General features: G+C 41.1%; 1 protein-coding gene across 2 annotated transcripts in view; it reads left to right on the plus strand.

Annotated features, from left to right (window-relative positions):
- The window catches only part of GPM6A (glycoprotein M6A), a 343,266-nt gene extending 322,254 nt beyond the window's left edge, over positions 1 to 21,012 (plus strand). For both annotated transcript variants that reach the window (XM_045998276.1, XM_045998275.1), the window contains exons 4-7: positions 8,077 to 8,230; positions 14,512 to 14,588; positions 15,133 to 15,198; positions 18,875 to 21,012. In XM_045998276.1, coding sequence (XP_045854232.1) covers positions 8,077 to 8,230; positions 14,512 to 14,588; positions 15,133 to 15,198; positions 18,875 to 19,027 — 450 coding nt within the window. In that variant the 3' untranslated portion in view covers positions 19,028 to 21,012. The remainder of the gene's footprint in view (positions 1 to 8,076; positions 8,231 to 14,511; positions 14,589 to 15,132; positions 15,199 to 18,874) is intronic.
- The last annotated feature ends 1,452 nt before the right edge of the window (positions 21,013 to 22,464 follow it).

A 22,464-nucleotide genomic window follows, 5' to 3' on the forward strand; every position in this document is an offset into this window, starting at 1 on the left:
GTATTAAAGAAGAAAACATTACCGTTAGCGTATTTTAAAGTGGATGTTGCTGTTTAGAGCAGTTTTAGGTTCACATCAAAATTGAGTGGGACGTGCAGAAATTTCCTGTATCCCCCTGGTTCCCACATAATGCATCCCTATGAACATCCCAGAGTGACCCGTTTGCCACACCAGTGAACCTGAAGATCACCGTTGGCATTAGTTCACTCTTGGTGTTGCACTTTCTGTGGGTCTGGACAAATGTATCCACCACTATAGCGCCCACAGACTAGTCTCACTAAAAACCCTCTGCACTCCACCTGTCCATCCCCCCTCCCCCCAGCTCCCGGCAACCGCTGATCTTTTTTCTGTCGCAATAGATTGACCTTTTCCAGAATGTCATACAGTAGGTAGCCTTATCTGCGTGGCTTTTTTCACTTAGTAATATGCAGTTTTAAGGCTCTCTGTACATCTTTGCATGACCTGATGGTTCATTTCCCTTTGGTACAGAGTGATGGTCCATTGTCTGGATGGACCACAGACTGTTTGTCCATTCACCGACTCAGGGACATCTGCATTGCTTCTGGGTTTTGGCAATGAGGAACGCAGCTGCTATACACGTAGCCAGTCATTTTCAGAACAATTTTCTGATCACTGCTTGTGCCTAGGTAGTTTGGGGCCATCATGATGACAAAGAAGATGATGATGATTGCATATTTTCAAGCTAGTTACATAATAAGTGACATAAGTTTTTTCTGCCGCAAACGTTACAGGGCGTGCTTTCTGGAGCCTTCTGAGCTCAGTGTTGTTAGTGCCGCTCCGTTTTGCATGTGTGGTGAGAGCATGACTAGGTATCGATCTGCTTTTCTTGGACTTGGTATCGTTTTGGGTTAGAATCGTCGTTCTCAACCAGGGGCTGTTTTCCTCCCTGAGCATGCTGAGAAGCAGTGACTGCGTCACCGCAATCTGGTGGCCTGCAGTCGTGCACAGGACAGGCCCGTAACAAGGAATTGCCGGCCCCCACATTCCGTGGTGCTGAATTTGAGAAGCCCTTGTTTAGAAATTTGATTCATGTCCAATGCCTCGTGCCTCCATGCGTTTGACGGACACTGGCCTAAATTTCTGGCAGATCATCCCGACTTCACCTTTTCTTACTTCAGACGTGGTCCCCTGAGGAGCCTAAAGATGACTGTCAGTGAAGTCCTGACGCCCTGTGTATGCCCAAGAGCTTTACTGATTCCAGGAGCACAGTGGTTCTTCACACTGGATGCCTGTCAGAATCGCCTGCAGAGGTTTTTTAAACTAGAGGTAGACTCGGGGGCACCTGGGTGGCTCAGCTGCTTAAGCATCCAGCTCTTGATTTCAGCTCACATCGTGATCTCCTGGGTCATGGGATCAAGCCCCGTATCAGGCTCTGTGCTCAGCGGGGAGTCTGCTGGAAGCTTCTCTCCTTCTGCCCCTCCCCACACTCGCTCTCTATCCCTTTCTTTGTCTCTTAAATGCATAAATAAGCATTTAAAAATACATAGATGTAGATGCAGCCTGCATGGGCAGACCTGAGTATCGCTGTCTCTCTCACAGCTGCCAGATGCTCCCCTGTGTGGCAGGGTTGAAAAACACTATCAGAGGCTGTGCTCCCGACTAATGTCTACTGGTCCGCCGTTTCGTCATGGTGCATCTGGGCTCTGAGCTATTTCTGTCTGCCTGGTGACTATAGCTCATGACATGGGATTGCATATTTTCAAGTTGCTAAGAGAGTAGGTCTTAAAAGTTCTCATCACAAGAAAAAAAATTTTGTGACATGTTATGGTGACAGATGTTACCCAAACTTACTGATTGTGGCGATCATTTCACAGTGTAGGTAAATATCGAATCACTAGGTCATACACCTGAAACGAATGTACTGTTATCTGTCCATTATTCCTCAGTTAAAAAGAAAAGTAACTTACTATTATTAATTACTTATTATATATTATTTGTAATAATTATAATTATATATTTGTTATTTATTATGAATGCCTAGATGACAGAATATGTATCTGTCACAGTGCTAGCAATGAAAAACTAGATATAAACATGACAATTATGAAATATTTTATTACATACTTTTTTTGTTACCTAGTATTACGCTTGATCTTTTTTTTTTTTTTTTTTTTTTTAGTTTATTTGAGACAGAGAGGGCACAAGCGGGGAAGAGGGTCAGAGAGAGAGGGAGAAGCAGACTCTCTGCTGAGCAGGGAGCCTAGTTCAGGGCCACTCCCAGGACCCCGAGATCATGACCTGAGCCGAAGGCAGACGCTTAACCGATTGAGCCATCCAGGCGCCCCTACACTTGATCACTTGGAATAATTCTTCAATTTGAGTAATTATCGGTCCCAAGATAAAACATTACATAGGAAGAGAGAATTGTATTTTTAGCTTGTTTAATTTGGATACTTTGATGACCACGAACTTCTGTTCCCTGAAATATAACAGGTTTGTGCTCAAAATTCAAAAGTGAGGTCTTTTGTGCCTTTCTTAGAACAAAATATATGAATTAGTAGTCATGAAAATACTTTCTCACAGCAGAGTTCCTCTGTTAGCACTGAGCTCTATTAATTGGCTCGGGCGCTGCAGCTTGCCGAGGAAAGCAAGTGTGAGTCCCTGCAGTGGTTTCCAAAGTCGCGCCTTCCATCGCCCCATAAAGTAGCAGCAGTCACAGAGTCCAAAGTGTTCAGTCTACTTTGAATCTAAACCTATTGAATTATAGATCCCATTCTACATTGAACAGCACCCTCAAAAGAAGCTTTTGAGAAATCCCCTGGGACAGAAAGAAAACCAAGATAGAGAGGATGTAGCCGAAGGCATGCTGGTTGCCCTCCCAGGGACTTCCGAGTGGCTTTTAGCCGTCCGAAGCAGTGTGCTTCAAGCTGCCATATCATGCTCGTTGTTCTCGAGGCTATAAATTAGCCTTGGGTCTACAATGGCAAATAATGAAAATGTTAAATAAAGAGGGCTTTTTTTTTTTTTTTTCCCTCCAAGGAGTTCCATTAACAAGATTTCTTCAGTTTTGGGGTGGTTTCCAAACTTTCTAGAGCCTTTCTCCTCTCGAGTGGGAGCCCGCCTTGAATAACTTTCCCAGACTCAAGAACTTCTTTTTACTTTCTCCACACGTGAAATGAAATCTAATTCCCTTATTCTGTACAGTCCTATCATTCAGCCGAAGCATATATTTTTATAGACGTGACGGTAATCACAATACTGCTGTCTTGCATTAAAAATAGCTAATATTTTGTCTGTGCTTCTTACTAGCCCGATTCTGTGCTAAATGACTTTTATGTGCTACTTCCTTCCAGCCTCACTAAATCACGTAAGAGCAATTTAGCAGGTATTCTCATTTTACAAAGGCAGACACAGCAGCATAATGAGCAGCCAGACTCCATCCAGCTCCAAAGCCTGGGCCTTTAATCAATGTGCTATAAATCCTCCTTTATTGCTAAATAAATGTGACATTTAGGTTAGGGACACCATGAGTGGCATGCTGGTGCTTGATAAAGTGGTCAGTCTCTACCCACTTACAGAAGAGAGGCGAAGGCTGGGAAATGGCCAAGAATGGAAAATGACTTTCATCAGCTTCTACAGATGAGCAGTGTTAGAAGTGAGTGGGTGCTGGACCGGGGCGCATGCTGATCGGTGCCTGGAGGTGTAGCAGACCTCTCTCACCCAGGGTGGGTGCATCAGGCCCTGACTACAGAGGATTTCCAAGCCAGCAGCCACACTGCCCAGGGAGCGTCCTCTGTTGATTTGCTTCCTTCCAATTCCAGAAAAGAGAAGAATAAAGATTACTCGAGAAATACTTCCCTTTCTCTCCGGTAGAGTCACACAAAATGTTTACCATCGGCAATCAAGTGTGTTTTAAGACCAGATACTGTCTAGACTTCCACACGGAATATTTGTATTTCCTCTAATGAGAAAAACAAGGGGGAAGTGTTTCTTGCTTTCTCTGACTGAAATCCTCAGACATACCTTTACACATCTTAGGCTCTCATTAAGTATTTGTTGAGCAAGACAAAAAAAAATTCTAAAAGTGATATAAACTATGATAATTCTATTAAAAGAGTAAATGGCCATTAAAGGACATTTCCTTGGGGGAACCTGGATGGCTCAGTTGTTGGACGTCTGCCTTCGGCTCAGGTCATGATCCCGGGTGCTGGGATCGAGCCCTGCATCGGGCTCCCTGCTCAGTGGGAGGCCTGCTTCCCCCTCTCCCACTCCTCCTGCTTGTGTTCCCTCTCTCACTATGTCTTTCTCTGTCAAATAAATAAAATCTTTAAAAAAAAAAAAGACATTTCCTCCAGTTCCTTTGGTGATTTAAAGAAGTTAATATTTAACAGGTTTTATTTTCCTACACTTTTAGACCAGGCTTTGTTTCATCTTGGACAAAAATTTGTAAATACGTCTGCCAGATCTCAGTTGATCTCAGTTGCCAAGACGGATGCTGGATCTCCAGACTCTCCAACCACTAGTACTGAAGAGTAGAGACTAACAGGAAGTCAGATTTGGGAGGAGATGAAGCAGTGTTATTAAAAAGTGTGTGTTTAATTATATTCTGTGTGTCTGAAATCCTATGACACTTGCCAGATTATAGGAGACAGGCTTGATCTCAGGTCTCATTGGCTTTATCTTGGCCCTTTTCTGCTTTGTTGTATAAATTCTACTACCCTTACTCCCAGTAATTTTCTGTATTAATCACAACACAACTTTACAAGCTCTAACATCACATTGACACCAAGTTTGCCATCTTTGCAAAGTGTGAGAATTATTGAGTTTCACTTGTTGGAGATTTCACTGAAACCATAAAGTCTCTCTGTAACGCATCACCAAAGGAATTAATTGAGTTGAATAAGAGATTTAGTTTCATTGAGTTGAATAAGAGAGTTAGTTTCATTCTGTGTATTTATTTTATTCTGTATTATCATTTTGAAAATGTGACTTGAGGTGTTCAAGTTAAGCCTGAATATACTCCTGTTTCTCTTCAAAAGTCGTCTTCTAGAAGGTACCTTTGAAACCCAGAAGGGAACTAGGTGTCTGTAGAAACTTAGCTTTTGGTGTACAAAGACTACGATTCAGACACTTTCAAAAAGAATCCTACTGCTGTATGAGCTAATAGACTATGTTCAAAGGATTAAAAATACAATTTCAGGGGCACCTGGGTGGCTCGGTCGGTTGAGCATCCAGCTCTTGGTTTCAGCTCAGGTCATGATCTTGCAGTCGTGGGATTGAACCCCACATTGGGCTCCATGCTGACCGTGGAGTCTGCTTCAGATTCTCTCTCCCTCCTCCCCGGCCCCTCTGCCCACTACCTGTCGTGTGTGCTCTCTCTCTCTCTCTCTCTCAAATAAATAAATAAATCTTAAAAAATACAATTTCACCCTTATACTTATGTTCACATGTGCTGGTCATCCCACGGTCTGAGTCTGATTATGTAAATAAGCACAATCAATAGGAAATCTTTCAGAAGATGCCACTTTTAAAACAAGTCATACTGTAATGTGCACAGACTCAAAATACGCTATGTACAAAGATAAAGAGGGAAGGAGGAGTTATAAAATTTGGAGTGGACCTCTCTCAGGACGCAAATTCGGGTCATTGTCGGGTACACGCAGAAAAGCATATCCCAACAGAACGCACCTCTTTCCAACTTCCAGTTTTGATTTGCAGATACAGTTAAGGGTAGTTGGGTTGGGAGAAAGGGAAGTAAAATTGTGTCCCTTTGGGGGACATGTACAAATATAATCATGAACAACGAGGCTGAAGGTGAGACAGCGTACTGCTACGTGAGTGACCTGGGAGGGTGTCTCGCTGTAGGAGTCTGAGGCCCACCAAGCGGGGAGTTCCTTGCAGTCCGAAAACTGAGTTCCCCACCCATGCAGCACCAGGCATGGAGCACGAACTAATGCAGAATGGTGGCTAACCTCATATTTGTGGATTGAAAGAATCAGTCAACGTGTGAATCAACCATTGAAGAGTGGGCAAGAATGTAGTTCTAAAAACTCTCCTGGCTTTTTTCTTCTTTCTTGTTTTCTGTGTTTTGGGGAAGATGACTTGCTAATCCTGCAGGCAGGGACGTGAGTGATGGCCAAGAAGGCTATAGTCTCACTCACAGATGGAGGATTCAAATGACAAGAACCAGATATTGTAGCAGAACAATTCCTACATAGTGATTTTCTTCTTTAGCTACTTTTCAGGGATTATCTTGATTTTGGTCTGTGATATGAGTATGATTCGTTAATGCCATGTGACATAGGGTAAGGGAAGGAAAAATAAGATGAAAACAGAGAGGGGGACAAACCTTAAGAGACTATTAACTCTAGGAAACAAACTGAGGGCTGCTGGAGGTGAGGCGGGTGCACGGATGGGGCATTAGGTAATGCCTACTCATGGGCATTAGGAAGGCACGTGTTGCAATGAGCACTGGGTGTTGTACACACTGATGAATCACTAGTTCTACCTCTGTAACTAGTAATTCATTATGTATTAATTAAATTTAAATTAAAAATTACATTAAATTATTTTAAATGCCACGGTACAGAATAGTGGGGCAACTCCCGTGAGGCTCTCTGCCTATCATTCTGTTTCCGGTTGGTGTTTACCTAGGAGGGCACTTCATATAATAAATTATTCCTGTGATCGTGGGAAATATGCTGATGAATCCAGGGACACATAACTTGCATTGAGAAATATAATCAACTTGTATCAATGGGTGCATTCAAGCCTGCGCTTAAACCTCGGGGCATTGTGACTACACCTGTTCTTTTTCAGTTACCTCTGAAATACAGTTGTTAATGCAAGTGTTAGCATAGGCCATTCAAGGCGTGTACTTATGGAGACAATTTTATATGTAGATGACATGGATTAAATCGTTGATAAGGAATGTGAAGCGACATGAATACATCTGTGTCTTACCAGCTCTCCATCTACCTCCCAATGCATGCATCTGTCTTTTTATTCAGCATCTAAGTCATGCTTGAGCTAAAAATCTGTTTAACCGATGCTGAAACTAAGTCTCTTATTCCATTGTATCTGGGCACACAAACAGCCTTTTTCTTCATTTTATAAATACTAAAAATATTTCCAAAACAAGCAAAAAAAAAAAAACACCTTTGTTTTCAAACTTAAAATCACATTTAACTATGTTTCTATAGCAAAAATAAAATCAATCTTCATGAAAGAAGACTTCAGAGTTAAAAGTTTACAGAAATCACTGAAAAGGAGACGTGCACTTTTATCATTAATACTAAACTGACTTGAGAATTACCACGCTTACAATATTAACTGTAACCCTGACTGCGTAGCCTCCATGTTTATGGTACGAATGGTGCTCATTTAGTTGTAACATAAATTTATCGACAAAGTCTGAACTTTGCAGAATCCCCTGTAAATAGACCAGTTACTGTTTTCTAAAGTCTAAAAAAAAAAAAGAAGAAGTGAGGTGAGATTTTTTTTTCCCCTTTTTATTAATTTTTTCAGCGTAACAGTATTCATTCTTTTTGCACAACACCCAGTGCTCCATGCAAAACGTGCCCTCCCCATCACCCACCACCTGTTCCCCCAACCTCCCACCCCTGACCCTTCAAAACCCTCAGGTTGTTTTTCAGAGTACATAGGAGAAGAATAAATGAAACAAGATGGGATTGGGAGGGAGACAAACCATAAATGACTCTTAATCTCACAAAACAAACTGGGGGTTGCTGGGGGGAGGTGGGATTGGGAGAGGGGGAGCGGGCTATGGACATTGGGGAGGTGAGGCGAACCATGTGAGGTGAGATTTTTGAGACAAATACTTGAATGAGACAGCCATTACGATGCAGATGGGTTCTTTCTTCCTTTGTTGCCGGGCACCTCTGCCGTGAGGAGGGTTTCCAGCAGGTTCTTCCTGCTGGAATAACCCACGTTAATCAGCATCTCCCAGCTTCCCGGTGTACTTCCTGCAGTGTCGTGATCACGTGCTATACACGAGGACATGTAACATTTCAAATTGGATTTTATGATTAGTAGCAAAATTCTTCCTGTCCAGTAGATGACATGTCTTCTCTCTCAACTTTTTCTCTGTTGCAGTTTATTATGCTGACGTACCTTTTCATGCTGGCCTGGCTGGGGGTCACGGCTTTCACCTCTCTGCCCGTCTACATGTATTTCAATCTGTGGACCATTTGCCGAAACACCACCTTAGTGGAGGGAGCCAATCTCTGCTTGGACCTTCGTCAGTTTGGTAGGTGGACCTCTAACTAAAGCAAGGCCTCGTGCTGTTTGACCTCAGTGACTGCCTCTGAAATATTGCCGGTGACGTTGGAACCATCATGACTTGATGAGAAATGGATACTTGAGAAATGTGTCAGAGTTTTCACTTTCAAGACGTGCTTTTTAAAATTTAAATACATAGGAATTGAAGAATGATTGGAGGTTGGTGTCACGGCATGAATCTGTGCACGTGTGTGTTTGAACAGACTATCAGGTTGGATTTCCTGGAATCGGCAATATGAAATTGTGATGTCTGTGTCCCAACTCCGTAGTGCTTGTCCGGACTTGCTATGATGCTTGTATCTACTCTTATTCTCCCATGACAGGCAATACAATTTGTGAAGTCTAGTGTGAAGATCACCTAAGAAATGTGTACTTCACTGATTTCCAAAATAAGGCAGAAAAACTTAGCATTTTATAAAAATGGAATCCAAGAACATTAAACCAATCAATAGCCCCCTTTGGTTTTTTTGTTTAGGGCTCATTGTGGGCTTGTGATACACTGACCCTATTCTAATTATCTTGTCTGTGTTGACTTGTTTGATGCTTACAACGGTTCTGTATGGTGGACACTATTATTATCCTTTTTATAAATGACACAGGGGGGTCAAATGAGTTGTAGGCAGGGACATGAGTGATGGCCAAGAAGGCTATAGTCTTACTCACGGATGCAGGATCCTGTATGGTGGACACTATTATTATCCTCTTTGGTGAGGATGAAGTTCTTGGTGAGAAGACTACAGAGAGAATATGGGCAGCTCTTCCCCTGGTGAGGTTTCAGTCCTGGAATCATGTCCCACATACGCACAGGAAGGGAAGGTGTCGGCAACAACTGTCGGAGGTCATGAGGAAACAGCTGTTAGAAAACATGGCTCTAACTTCAGTCCCTCCCCCTCTCTGTGTCTTCCTCCTGTTTCGCTGATCTGAAAAGTGGAAGTTGGAAGAGAGGTGATTGGTCTCTCAGACACGGTTGTCAGCTAAAATACAGGCCACCTAATGAAGTTCCAATTTCAGATAAACAAGCACTTTTTTAGTACAGCCTGTCCCCATATTGTATGGACACACTTATAATAGGTGTAAACGATGACTGGGATTAAAGCCGTCCTTTGAACCTTAGCACCATTTACAACATAGTTACCCAGATTTATTCTCATTTAACTTTTCTCCGTGATGTGGACAAGAGGGCACTTTTCAGATGTCATGCAACCTTTTACATCACATACTAATTTTTTCTGTTTGCCCTTAATATGAATCTACTGCCCAGATGACATTTACTTGCCTTCCAGATTAGACGTCCCCAATAAGAATCCTGGATGTACAGGCACAGTCAATTTATCGAGGGGCATGGGCGTAGAAAAGGACACTCCCCCTCCAGGTCTGGATTATGATCAGTACAGACATTTACTAATGTCATCAAAACAGTGATTGGGTAGAGAAGAACATGCTATAAAGCGATTTCCCTTATTTTGCAAAGTTGCCTCATTACATCTAGATGGTATCTTTGCTCTTAGGCGATCAAGGTCTTTGAACTGCATCATGAGAACTCTGGTCATGTAATGGTCCCTGTTTGCATGTCCCTGTTCATTCCCCTGCATGTGATAAATCCGTCCACATCCTACCGATCTGCTGGCGAGCACAGCCATTATGCAGCTCACACAGGGAACTTGAAGATGCTTTGTCCCATTAGGGTTTCCCATATTTCAAAATGAGTCATGAAATAATTAGACTAGCAGTTTTAATTTTTAAATGCTTTCTAAATTATTTCTGTTGTCCTTCGATGATAGGCACAGCAATTTAATGACATTGAATGTATGAAGGGTTTGTCTTAGTAAATTTTTGTCAGAAAATGTTAAAACTGATCCCCCCACACATACACACCAATAATATCATCTAGATCCAGAATTTAAAACTGTGCTTTGTTAAAACCTGGTGATTCCATGAAACTCCCTCAGGCCAACCATAGGGAGAGACTGGTCCAGAGCAGGTGGACTCTGGGTGGGGCTCCTTTAGCCTTCTAACCAGCCCTCCTCCTTGTCCACACATTGTAGTGTACCCACACATTGTAGCAGGAGCAGCTCGCTTTTATCTGATTTCCGTACAGCCCTTCTCGGTAAAATTTCATTTCAACAAATATTTATTTCCCTTCTGTTATGTGTCAGCGCAGCTCAATTTTGAAAGACAAAAATCTCCACGTCACGAAAGTAAAATAAATGAAAATTTGACAAACACTTAGATCATGGATCTGGCCCATCAAGCTTTTTCTAGAGAAGACACCCGTGATGTAGGAACATTGCCTTGTTTGCACAAGATGGAACAGGGGACAGAGTTGAAGCTATCAGTCAACAGCGTTTTTGACTTTAGTCTACTCTGTTCAAAAGGACATTCTATGTTAATATAGAAACTATTATATGTATGCTATAAATAGGAAGACTTTTGCTAATCAGTGAACCATATTCACTTCTGTTAAATAATTCAAGAATTTATTTGGTCAAATCTTGGCTACATTTTTCTTGTCTAGTCCATTCCCCTGCATAGGCATTCCTACGTTAGGCTACCTGTCAAAGGGGAATTAGGTTACCAATGGAATTAAGGTTCTAATCAACTGATCTAAAAATGGGGCAATTATCCTGGATGATCCAGGTGGGCCTCGTGTAATCACAGGGGCCCTTGAGAGTGGAAGAAGCAGCAGAGAAGAAGCCAGAGGCAGGTGACCTCAGAAGAAATGCACATTTTACTCAGAGTGATGCCTCACTTTGAGGACAGAAAAAAGGGGCAAGGAGCCTAGGACTGTGGGTAGACTAGAGGAGCTAGAAAAGGATTCTTCAGGCATTCTGTTATCTTTAAGATTAGTAATGTAAATGGCAAATTATTTTGAAATTAAGCACTTATATTTCCAAGTAGGGAGTTAATTTCCTAACACCCTGCAAGGGTTCATAGTGTCATTACACTTCCTCCTTCTGCCTTCCTCCACCTCTGGCTTGCAGTTTTCCTCCCCAAGGGTTTATGCCCGGAGCAGTGGTGCTTCGACCACCCAGAAACCTCCAAGAGGCTTTTTATTGCCTTAATGAGGAAAGTAATAGGAACTATGCACAGGATGCACGTTTTTCCTAGTTCGGACACAACCAATTCTTAGAAAGCCAGAAATATATTACTTCAGTTTAACCAGCTTAAAGGACATTAAAAAGCAATAGCAACAAGCTATAGAGAAAGCTCGTGGCTGCACCTCTGACACATGAAGTTTGTACTGTTTGCCCTCCTTGCCGTGCATTCCTGCTGCTTCCCATGTACGATCCTAACTTGTTGCTTGCTTTTAAGAAAGCGGAAATGCCATTGTGTGTATTTCAGTGAGGGACTCTTTCTACACTGAGTGAGTAAATATGCGTAAATATACTCACTATTGAGAAAAATGAGTAAATCTGAAAGTTTGCTTCTTGGGGGTTCGGCCAGTTTGGCCCTTCATTGACAGAGACCCGCGAATCCAAGTAATCAAGGTTTTGGGTTTGCACGGCAGCACAGCTTATGGACACCTTCTCAGGTTCATAGTTTCCTGTGACACAGACGTGGATTGGCAGACGATCATTAACTTGCAGTATGTCTGTTTGTGGTATATGGTATCTGTATCACTGACGTCTTATATGAAGATGCATTTTACGTCAGGAGTACTGGAGGCCGAGTGGAAGGGCTGGGTTACAATATTTTAAAGGTGATGGTGGGAGGCTTCACTGAAGAGCCATTATTGGATGGATTTGAGGGTCGCAGGAATATTCATACCGGAGGGAAGATCCAGGCAAAGTTACCAAAGCAGATCTGTGCCTGTCATCTTAGCAAACCCCAGAGAGGCCAGTGTGGCCGAAGCAGAATGAGAAAACAGGAGGGATGGATTGGGATGGAGTCTGAGCGTCATGGAATGCCATGCTGAGTGCGTGGTGGGACGTCATCCGTTTAGAGATTTTTATTCTGAAGGGAGTAGAGGATATTTGCGGGTTTGAGCCGCAGAGAAGCAGTATCTCCCTTACCTTGTGGAAGAATCGCTCTGCCTGCCACATGGAGAAGGGACTGTCCCAAGAGGAGAAGGAGGGAGGCCAGTTAGCACTCTTGTCATAGCCCTGAGGTGACCGAGGGAGGCTCAGGTGGGTTAGTGGTGAGAGAAGTGGAGAGAAGTGGTCTGGTGCTGACTGTACTTTGAAGATTGGGACTGCAGAAGTTCTAGATAGGTGGGCATGTTGGTCTGAGAGAAAAAGAGGATTGAAGGAGGAATGCAGTTGTCACCAGGACCACAGGGAAGACTGACTCGCTGTCACATGAGCCGGGAAGCCTACAAGAGCTTGCTTGGGAGGGAGGCAGGCAGGGGAGACCAGAGTGCACTTTTTTTTTTTAAAGATTCTATTTATTTATTGACAGACAGAGATCACAAGCAGGCAGAGAGTCAGGCAGAGTGAGGGCGGAAGCAGGCTCCCCGCTGAGCAGAGAGCCAGATGTGGGGCTCGATCCCAGGACCCTGAGATCACGACCTGAGCCGAAGGCAGAGGCTTAACCCACTGAGCCACACAGGTGCCCCCAGAGTTCACTTTTGAAGATGTTGTAGAGACTTATTAGGAATCTAAACACACTTGTCAAGGGTAAGAAATAAGGTATATGAGTCTTGATTTCGGGAGGGAGGCACAGGGCTGGCTGAACGGATTGAGGGGCTGTCGATAATTTGTAGCGAGCTCTGAGACTCCGTGAGATCCACCGGGGACCAAGATGACAGGTGTGCAGACTGGGAGCTCCCGTGAGCGAGGTCCTGGAGAGAGGGGACCTGTGAGGATCGAAACCTAAAACCAAGAATCTGTAGATTTGGGGATGTAGTGAAGACGAGCATGAAGGAGAGGGAGTCAGCCGCGGCCTCCAGCCCTGCCAGTCGCCCAGGAGAAGAGCGGAGAATTTATCTTTGATTTTATTTATGTGGCGGTCATGGAGGGTTGAGGCAGAATGTGACTGGAAGGGTGGAAGAAGTTTAAGTAGAAAGGAAAAGAAGGGAATGGCAGACAGTGTACGTAGTTAATGCTCTGAAGGAGTTTGGCTGCAGAGGTCAACATAGACACAGGTGAGGAGGTGTGTGCACAGCCCGACGCACGAATGACGCCTGTCGTGGAACAGCCCGCAGCAGCGTGGCCTTGATTGGGAAGTGCTCTCAGTGATGATGGTTTATGAGACGCATCTTAGGGGCTTCTTGTCCCCCCCATGTCATCTTGGCAGAAAAGAAAGGTCCCGGAGAAGCATGTCTGCATTCAATGGACCGCAAGTAGATTAGGTTTTAAAACAGAAATAATCGCACAAACTATGGTTGGGGCAGAACGGCAGCGTCTCCATCGACAGTGAGAGCTGACCGTGTACCCCAAAGCCAGAAGATGTGAAGAGATACACGTATTAACGTTAAATAAAGAGACGACAGTGCCAAAAGCTTAGGGAATAGTTCATCCTGAACTTGAGGGGTTTTTTCCCCTTTATGTATATATGTTTAATGCTTCAGTAGTTCTCAAAACAGAATTCAGGGCCCCTTCGAGGCTAACGCAGATCACTTTTCTGTAAAATGAGATCCGTGGCAATGTAGCACCGATGTGCTTGTTAAAGATGCGGTTCTCCTGGTAAACACTCCGGTTTCTGATTTCACAGTTCTCTGGTGGGGTCCAGAAATACACATTTTTGAACATTCCCCAGGTGGTTCTGATGCCTTTGGCCTGTGAGCCAACTGGAGGAAGGGAGAATGTGAGCAAAATTACAGGGTTCTTAACATTTTTTTCCTACTGCTAACACTGTTCTCAATATTAGCAGAGAAAAATCACTCCTTTGGGTGGTATGCTTTTATAGACTAACAGAAGCTTTGTACCAGTGGAATGAATTTGGATCCACACTTCAGCTTCGTCTGGGACATAGTTATCAGAGTAATTGTGATGGCTACACCATTGCGGGGGTGGACCAAACCACCCAGCTGGCTGCGATCCAATCTGGAGGCTCTGGGGGCTGGGTCCAGTTGACTTCAGATCGAAAATGTTGTAAATGGTTTGAGGGCTAAATAGTTCTGATCTTCCACTCATAATCCTCGTTATACTTATTATCTAGCTATAAAATCTAGCTATAAAAGCTGAGAATGTTTTCATTATACTATAGCATAAAATGGAACCTCCTTGGTTTTTATCAGCATAAGATTCTTTTTCTCCCTCTGGGCTGTTAAAAACATTTATAAACCAAGCTATAATTTTCTACATGTAGGGATTGTGACAATTGGAGAGGAAAAGAAAATTTGCACCGTCTCTGAGAATTTCCTGAGGATGTGTGAGTCCACTGAGGTAAATGTTTTTAAATGTTTTTAAAGCTGTTTCTGTTGTCCGAATTTTAGCTTCATTTTCATAGTTGAAAAGATGTCATTAAATCTCTATTGAATTTTCCCCTTTTCACCTAAGGAGCAATTTTACTTACAGTGATGTTATGCAAGGGGACTGGAGAATAAATACGAATGAGATGCTCTATTTCAATAAAAATTATAACAAATACATACTTTCTAGAAACCATCATGTTCACAAAAGTCAAACATTTTACCATTACATTTTCAAAAGATATGTAGCCTTAAATAAAATATTACTGAAGACCATCGTTACTAATGACGATCTCATCTTTGTAATAAAAGTATAGTAAAATGATGCAGTTGCAAAGACTTAAATAATTTGCAGGAGAAAAGATACTGTAACGTTTTCAGATTGAGCTAAGGATGTATCCTAAGTGCACTTTTGTTAAAGATGTGCGTGGTTCTTGTGCATAAGGCAGCAACAGTCCGGATCTCTCCTCTGCTTGTAACTTGACGCGTGTTTTGATTCTCTGTGGTTTCCTTTGCAGCTGAACATGACCTTCCACTTGTTCATTGTGGCGCTTGCTGGGGCTGGGGCCGCGGTTATTGCTATGGTAAGACCTTGTGCTCTGGGGCTTGGTTTTTCGATTTGAAGGACAAAGCGATTTACTTGTGGAGATGAGCTTTTATCCCCAATCCTGAAGTCCATAGGAATCATGTTGATTTTAATATCAGTAAAAGAGGTGGGGTAGGGGGAACAGGGAAACAGTGGGCAAATAAGTAAGTGAAAAACAAAGCTTAACCTGAAGAAGTATTATTATACATTAGAGGTAGTATTTGGGAAGCAGTTTAAGGATTAGAATACTCAGTCATATCAGTAACATTAACAGAAATAAGTACATTCATCTGTGTCTCAGATATTAGGTCCCTGTTAACATAACAGATCGTCTCTGGACCATATAGGTCTGTATCAGTGTAATATTGTAGGTAATCTAACCAGTCCCTTAACTTCCTTTTCTCCTCCTGATTTAAGGACATAAAAAAGCCATATAGAGTCACTTACGGAAAAAAGATTGATTTATTCTTCTTAACACAGATATCAGTAGTTTCCTGTTATTTCTTTGATATCTACATTTGTTCAGAAATGCTAAGAACACGTTTTTCAAGTCAGGCTTTTACTGAGTTTTGAGGATCTACAATGTTCCAGATTGTCTCTTCTTTGGTACAGTTTGCTCCTGGATGTCCAGAGACCAACAGCGGACAAACACTCAGAGCATCAGTACTAATTTTCACAGCCAGCGTCTGCGGGTCCTTATTTTTGCATCATCGTATACAAAGTAATAATACAAAAGTAAAGTAGTAGAGAGCTCTAGAATGTTCCCAGTAACCTCACAAATACAGCCAATTTAGTATGCAAAGATGATGAATTAATTTGGGTTTATTTAATTCCTTCCCTTATGGTGCCAGTACACTGTCTGAGTTTTCAGATATTTTGTTAATTTAGTATCATGCTCATTGCTCAGCATTTCAAATAGAGTGTATAAGCCCTACATAGGAATTTTATTTCCGAATGAGGAGCTTAATAAGATCATGGTGGCTAATTAATTGGAGGGGTCACAGTAAGACAATAAGCAAGGGCTTTATTGTCTCAGCCTAAAATCAGGTGCTAAGATTTGCCCTGGAGAAGCAGTACATGTTCTGGGCAGTGAGGTCCAAGCTCTCGTGGTCCCAAGCAGGACCCAGCCTGCCCGACAAAAAGAAACATCTGTTCATACACACGTTCCCGTGCGATGGGTAATTGTTAGGGACTTGTGTTTGTTTGTTCAGGCAACACACTCTCGTGTATAAGAGGTCTCTCAAAGCACTTTTTGTAAAGAGAAAGGTGTGTGATAAAGAGTGTGTTCGCATCCGCTACGTGTGTGTGTGTGTAAAACTGTAAAAATGCGTACCATTAGGCATACATTAGTAAAAAGTACTTGGTAAATGAATAATATACTTAAATGTCCCCAGAAATGCTTACTCTGAAATGATTCTATTATCAAAAATATCTTAAGATAATAGAAGTTCAGCTGCTCTGTATTTCTTAAGGAATCTATGCTTTGCATAAACTCAGATACTAAGTTGTAAATAAATTTTATTTCAAACTATAAGAGTTGAGAATATTATTCTTAAGTACTAGCATCCTTTTGGCTATCTAAATAAATGCAAAGCATAAATTCCTGAAGAAATAAATAACAGCTAACTACTGATTGACCTCGGTATTTCAATACCTACTCATTAGCTCTGACAGTGGTTCCAATTTTAGGAGACAGGGCGAATATAACAATAGTTACCGCTTCTGCCCCTGGCAGTAATATTAGTACCAATAGTACTGTTACTTGCTCGTATTTCTTTAAGCCTTGCTCTGTTGAAAGCACCGCCAAATGGTTAAGCACATAAATACATTCAACAGTCACAATATAGCCACTGTCATTAACCTCATCCCCAATTCCTTCAGCACTCGAAGTACACTACCATCATTACTTCCGTATTAGAGACGAGAAAATTGAAACGAACCCTTCTCTACCAAAATATTTAAAATGTCATCTGCAATTTAAGGCAAAGATGGTAAGAATTTGTACTAAGACTAATGTAATCTACTCCATTCGATGTTTCGAAGACATTAGAAAGTTCTGTAGACGCTGACGGAAGGGGTCTGCTTGGCTTTGTGCCAGGTTCTGGGGACCGCTGTCCACCTGCCGAGGGACAGTCAGAGCCTGGCAGTTGGTGTCCCCTAAGGCCAGAGGAAATGTCTGAACACGACTGGAAAGTGCCTATTTCTGAACTAGAAGGACGCTGAAGCTCTTTTCAGTATTTCACTCAGACGTAATAATAATTTAGGGGCTATATATTTTCAGGCTTTAAAAGGAAGGTTTTTATACATCTCAAAATACATTCACTCGTGTGAAACATATTTTGAGTATCCACCACTTGCCAAACACTCTCCACAGCACTTGATGTCTTCCGAGCAATGCAGCACGGTCCCACGTGAACTTGGTCGTGTCTGTAGCCTCTCTTCAGTTCTCATGGATGTGGTGATGAAGCCTTCACCATGGAAGTGACAGAGGACAAGAGTACACCTCACAGCGCTTGCTTGCCTGTGGCTTACGATTTCCACTACACAAAATGCAGAATTTCAGAGGAAACAGAACATTCTGAAAATTCTTACTGGTATTCTTATTGGTCTGCATCTTTTCCCATATTGCCGTGTCAAAATTGTCATTTTTTTTTCTTACTTCTTGACTACCTTAACATATCACAGCAGTCTCCATTTAGAATTGACTTTGTGTTCATGATGTCTGTCTGTCCTTTTCTAAAACCATCCGCCTCCTGTCTTCCAATGTACTCTTAGCTAATCCAGTTGTTAGTGTTCTATTTTACTAAATTATGGACAAAAATATTGCCCACCCTTTAAAACTCAGATCAAGTAAATAATTAACAATGTAGTTTCCCTTTCATATTCACCCATCACAAGCCATCATTTGGAAAACTGCTTTATCTCTATGGACCAGGAATGAGGTAAAGGGAGAAAAACAAACAAGTGATCTCATAGCTGAGTGCTTTCAAGTCCAAGCAGGAACTTCATTACTTGAGTAACTGTGCTACTCGAGACAGATCAGAAGCTTCCTTTGTAAGCATGCACTCTTCTGGCTATTGCGAATGCACGCAAACCTACAGAATCCATACGGCCCAGGACTTGCTCTCCTGGAGTTTGAAATCTAAAGGAAACTGCAAAATTCAGCTCATGGGAAATTAACTTGACAATGAAATCTGCAGATTTATTTTGGTGCTTCCATAGTCCCTCTTTCTGTTGCACGGCAGGCAATAACATAACCTCCCATTAATTCTAAGTTGTCTAGACTCAAACAGTGTAAGAGACCATTTTCTGTTACGGAAGACACAGATACATGGTCATGAGATGTATAGTATGTTGGTTTGGGTAAGTGCGGGCAAAATGAACAGGGAACATCACATAAAGATTAAGAATCAATCTTGGCTATTCCAGACTTGAAAAAGAAGGAGAGAAAGAGGTTCTGAAAGAAAGGGAGCTGAGAAGCTGCTGTCATGTAGTTGGAGACGTGAGAAGGAAGAACAGATTTTTACTGTTCCTGTTACTGCAGAGGTTCTGATTCCGTCGTATGAGCGCACACATCCTATGAGCACATAATGTGAACATTTCTTTCCTGATAGCAAGGTGTAATGAAGATGCTGAACAGCCTCCCAGCATAAATTATTTCTGTCTTTGATCAGGTTCACTACCTTATGGTGCTGTCTGCCAACTGGGCTTACGTGAAAGACGCCTGCCGGATGCAGAAGTACGAGGACATCAAGTCGAAGGAGGAACAAGAGCTTCACGACATCCACTCCACTCGCTCCAAAGAGCGGCTCAACGCGTACACATAAAGTCCTTCCCGCCCCTCCCGCCATTCAGATGCATTGGTGTTTAACGAAGGGCCATCCAACCACCTGACCTTTGCAGAACTAAAACGGAAGTGCTTCTCAGCAATGATGCGTAGGGTGACTTAGGAATCACCCGAACCCCATTCCTTGCTGTTCAGCACTTCATTTCCTAATTGGTTAAATTGGTGTGATCAGATCTCTTCTACAAGCTCCTATCCAGCCTTTTCCTTTTTTTAAATTTCTCAAACTCATTAATAATGCTGTCAGATTGGGGATACTAACATTGTCGAATGCAGACATTTTTTGATTTTTTTAACTGCTTCCCATGTGTTAATACAGAACACCTTTTGCATTATTTCTTATGTTTTGGAAAGAAAAATAGCTTTTTATACTTTTTAGTTTTGATTTCGGTAACTAGTTTAACTACAGGTAACCTTCAAAGGGACCATTGTACATTATGAACAATAGACAGAGATGGTATCGTTAATGACTCTTCTTGAAATCTGGAAATCCCGTCGGAGATCAGCGGCCACGTTAGTACGGGCCCTGGTTCATGTTTTCTTCGATCTAAGGTGCAATTTCTAAATTTGTAAGAGTAGGTTAAAAAAAAAAAAAAAAGAAGTGCTTCTTATCTTTGTTAACATTGTATTTTTTTTTCTTGATGTACTTAAAAGGTATTTCTCTCTGATTACTCATGTTTATGTTGTGAGCACATAGAAACAGTGATGCTAATGCATGGCTAGTAGCCTTCTTAAGATTGTAGACACCAGACTTACCTTTTAAAGCTTAGTATAGAGACAGTGTTCATGGAAATACTGTGAACTCTTGAAGAATGATCTCTTTGATTTAAGCAGCGGCTGGATTGGAACTTTTAATATGCTGATGTGGAACATTAATTACCTTTACGAAGGTGGTATATTAAGAAATAAGCACAGTAACCCCTCAGAAGTTGTTTTACCTACTTTAAAAGATTTTAACGGATTGCACCTCTGTAAACTATCCCTCCAATGTGTATGATATATTTGAAAAGGCTTCCATTAATATAATAGCTTTGCTTGCAGCCTTCCAATCTATGTCGGTTTACCTGTAGTGTTTTTTAAAGTGTGGTCAGAGGCCACTCTAGAATGTATCCCGTCCAAGTGTAGTGAGATATCTGTGTTTTTATTTGAAGTAAGTCATTTTAACCAAATGTTCATTCATAATCATTTATAAGAAGTACCTATATCAAAGGAATAATAAAAAAAAAAAAAGCAATCAGTATTACTGGACCAAAATTGGTGTTTGTTTTAACCTTGACTCTTCTTTTGATTCTTTCTAATGCTACAAGAATGCTGTAAAGTGTCTTTTAAAATGATGTAGCCTGACAAGACATTTTTGTCAGTGTATAAAAATTAGGTAGTATTGTGCACTGATTTGACCATTGTGAAATCTTTTCTCAGTGTAAGTGCATTTCTAATAAAATTTATGAGTGAAACAATCTTTGTACAACGACTAGTCATGCATCATCCGTAATTTTACAAGTTCTTGTAGTAGGTAGCGGGGTATTACTAGGGTTATCTGTGGCATGATTATGCATTCTGTAGTATAATTTAATTAATTTGAGGTTTTGCTTCCTTTTTTTTTACACGTAGATGATCTTACTGGTTCAACCTTTTTCTGATATATGCAGTATTACAGATATTGAGCAAAAGTATTAATGGGCTTCTTTAAATTCTATATTATAGTGTTTCAGTTCTGTGTCTTAACAGTTTGTGATGATTTTTAAAACTGTCTTTTAAACTTATGTAATGATGTTGATGCTTTCAGCTTTTTTTTCCCCTGGTATTAGAGTTTGTATTTTCACAAAGAGTGCTTTGTAGCAGGCATTACAATTAATCTGTTTTGTACATAAATGTGCCAACAGCTTGATGGTGGCGTTTTTGAAATGTAGAACAAAGTGCTTGCAAAATGTAATAAATACACTTGTGTACTTTGTGTACTTATTATTAGTTTCTGCAGTGTTTTTTTGTGGTTTTTTTTTGTTTTGTTTTGTTTTGTTTATTCCTCTTTCCTATGTGTGTGCACTCTTTCCAGACGCACTAGACGCTGTCTTTTTAGGTTGCTTCTTAGCTCAGTTGAGCTGCCCTCATACTGAACTGAGAATTCTGTGTATGACACGCAGCATATGGAGGCCAGGGAGCTGGGGAGAGGGCAAAGGTGTGAAAGTTTGGAGGTTATTTAATTTAGCAAAATGATAACGATTCCCGACTTAATGCGATTCCCTTGCCTAATTTCTATTGTTTTGTGTTTTCTTTAGAGCTTCCTAAACTAGTAGAGAAACAAAAAAGACTAATTCAATTCAGAAAGAAAAATGATTTCTTGGTTCGCTTCGAAATTTCAAGGTGAGAACACTTATGTGAAAAATATATATATTTTCTAGACTCTTTGTTTGGGTTGTAATTTCTTCTGGCCAAACTAGAAGTGATGGCGGTTTAAAAATAATCAATGTGAACAAAAATTTCACAAGAGAATATTTTTCAAAGAAGCTGATCATTGTAAGATAATTATATTTTTAGAAAACTTAAAAGTCCATTTCTGTTTGTAAAAATACACATTTATCTTTAAAGCAAGTAATTTCCCTTTGGGAATTTTTTCTCTCCTAGCTTTGTGGAGAAATAAATTGACACATAAGCCTTTGGGAACTATAAAGCTAATGTGAACACTGAGGAAATTACTCACTTTGAGAAGAAATTGTGTGTCGGCCAGCTCTGACGTGGGTGTAATCAGTTTACTTCCTCATGTAAAAACGTAGGAATAGCAGATTCTGGTTTATTCACTCAAAGATCAAGTAAACTTGACTTTTGTGTTATTTTTGCCTTTTAGACAGAAGAGAAAGATATCATTTAAAAGTATATTTCACTTAAGTCGTGCTTCATTTAAGTTTACATACGCTGAGCATGATGGGACTTGAATTAAGCTATCATACCTTGAGAACACTCTGTGGTTTCCTGTGAGGTTTTCAGGTATCGAATCATCTGAAGTTCCTGAAGGCAAGTCTATGAAAACATTGCTAACGAGCTCGCATGTGAACCTCTTCCTACTGGCTTACATAAGCCGCGGACCCTGAGTTTCTTCTCACAAAAGTAAATTTACTTCTTGGATCACTTAGATTCTTTTGCCCTTTCCTACAAAAATCCGACATAGTAATTGAAACAAATGTAGAAAATTGAAAAGAAGTAGAAAATGCGGTAAGTTGAAATAATGCAATAAATTGACAAAATTTATAAATTGATAAAATAAAAATGCAATAAATTGAAAAGAATGTAGAAATGCAATAAGCTGAAGTGTTAAATTCAGTATTAAATGAATCACTGAAATACATAAAATATTAAATGAAAAAATACCAAAATGAAATAAAATTTACGTAAGCTGCTGTATTTCTAACCTGTGGAAACCCCCAT

Source organism: Meles meles, chromosome 2 (genome assembly GCF_922984935.1).
Source record: "Meles meles chromosome 2, mMelMel3.1 paternal haplotype, whole genome shotgun sequence".
Taxonomy (NCBI): Eukaryota; Metazoa; Chordata; class Mammalia; order Carnivora; family Mustelidae; genus Meles; species Meles meles.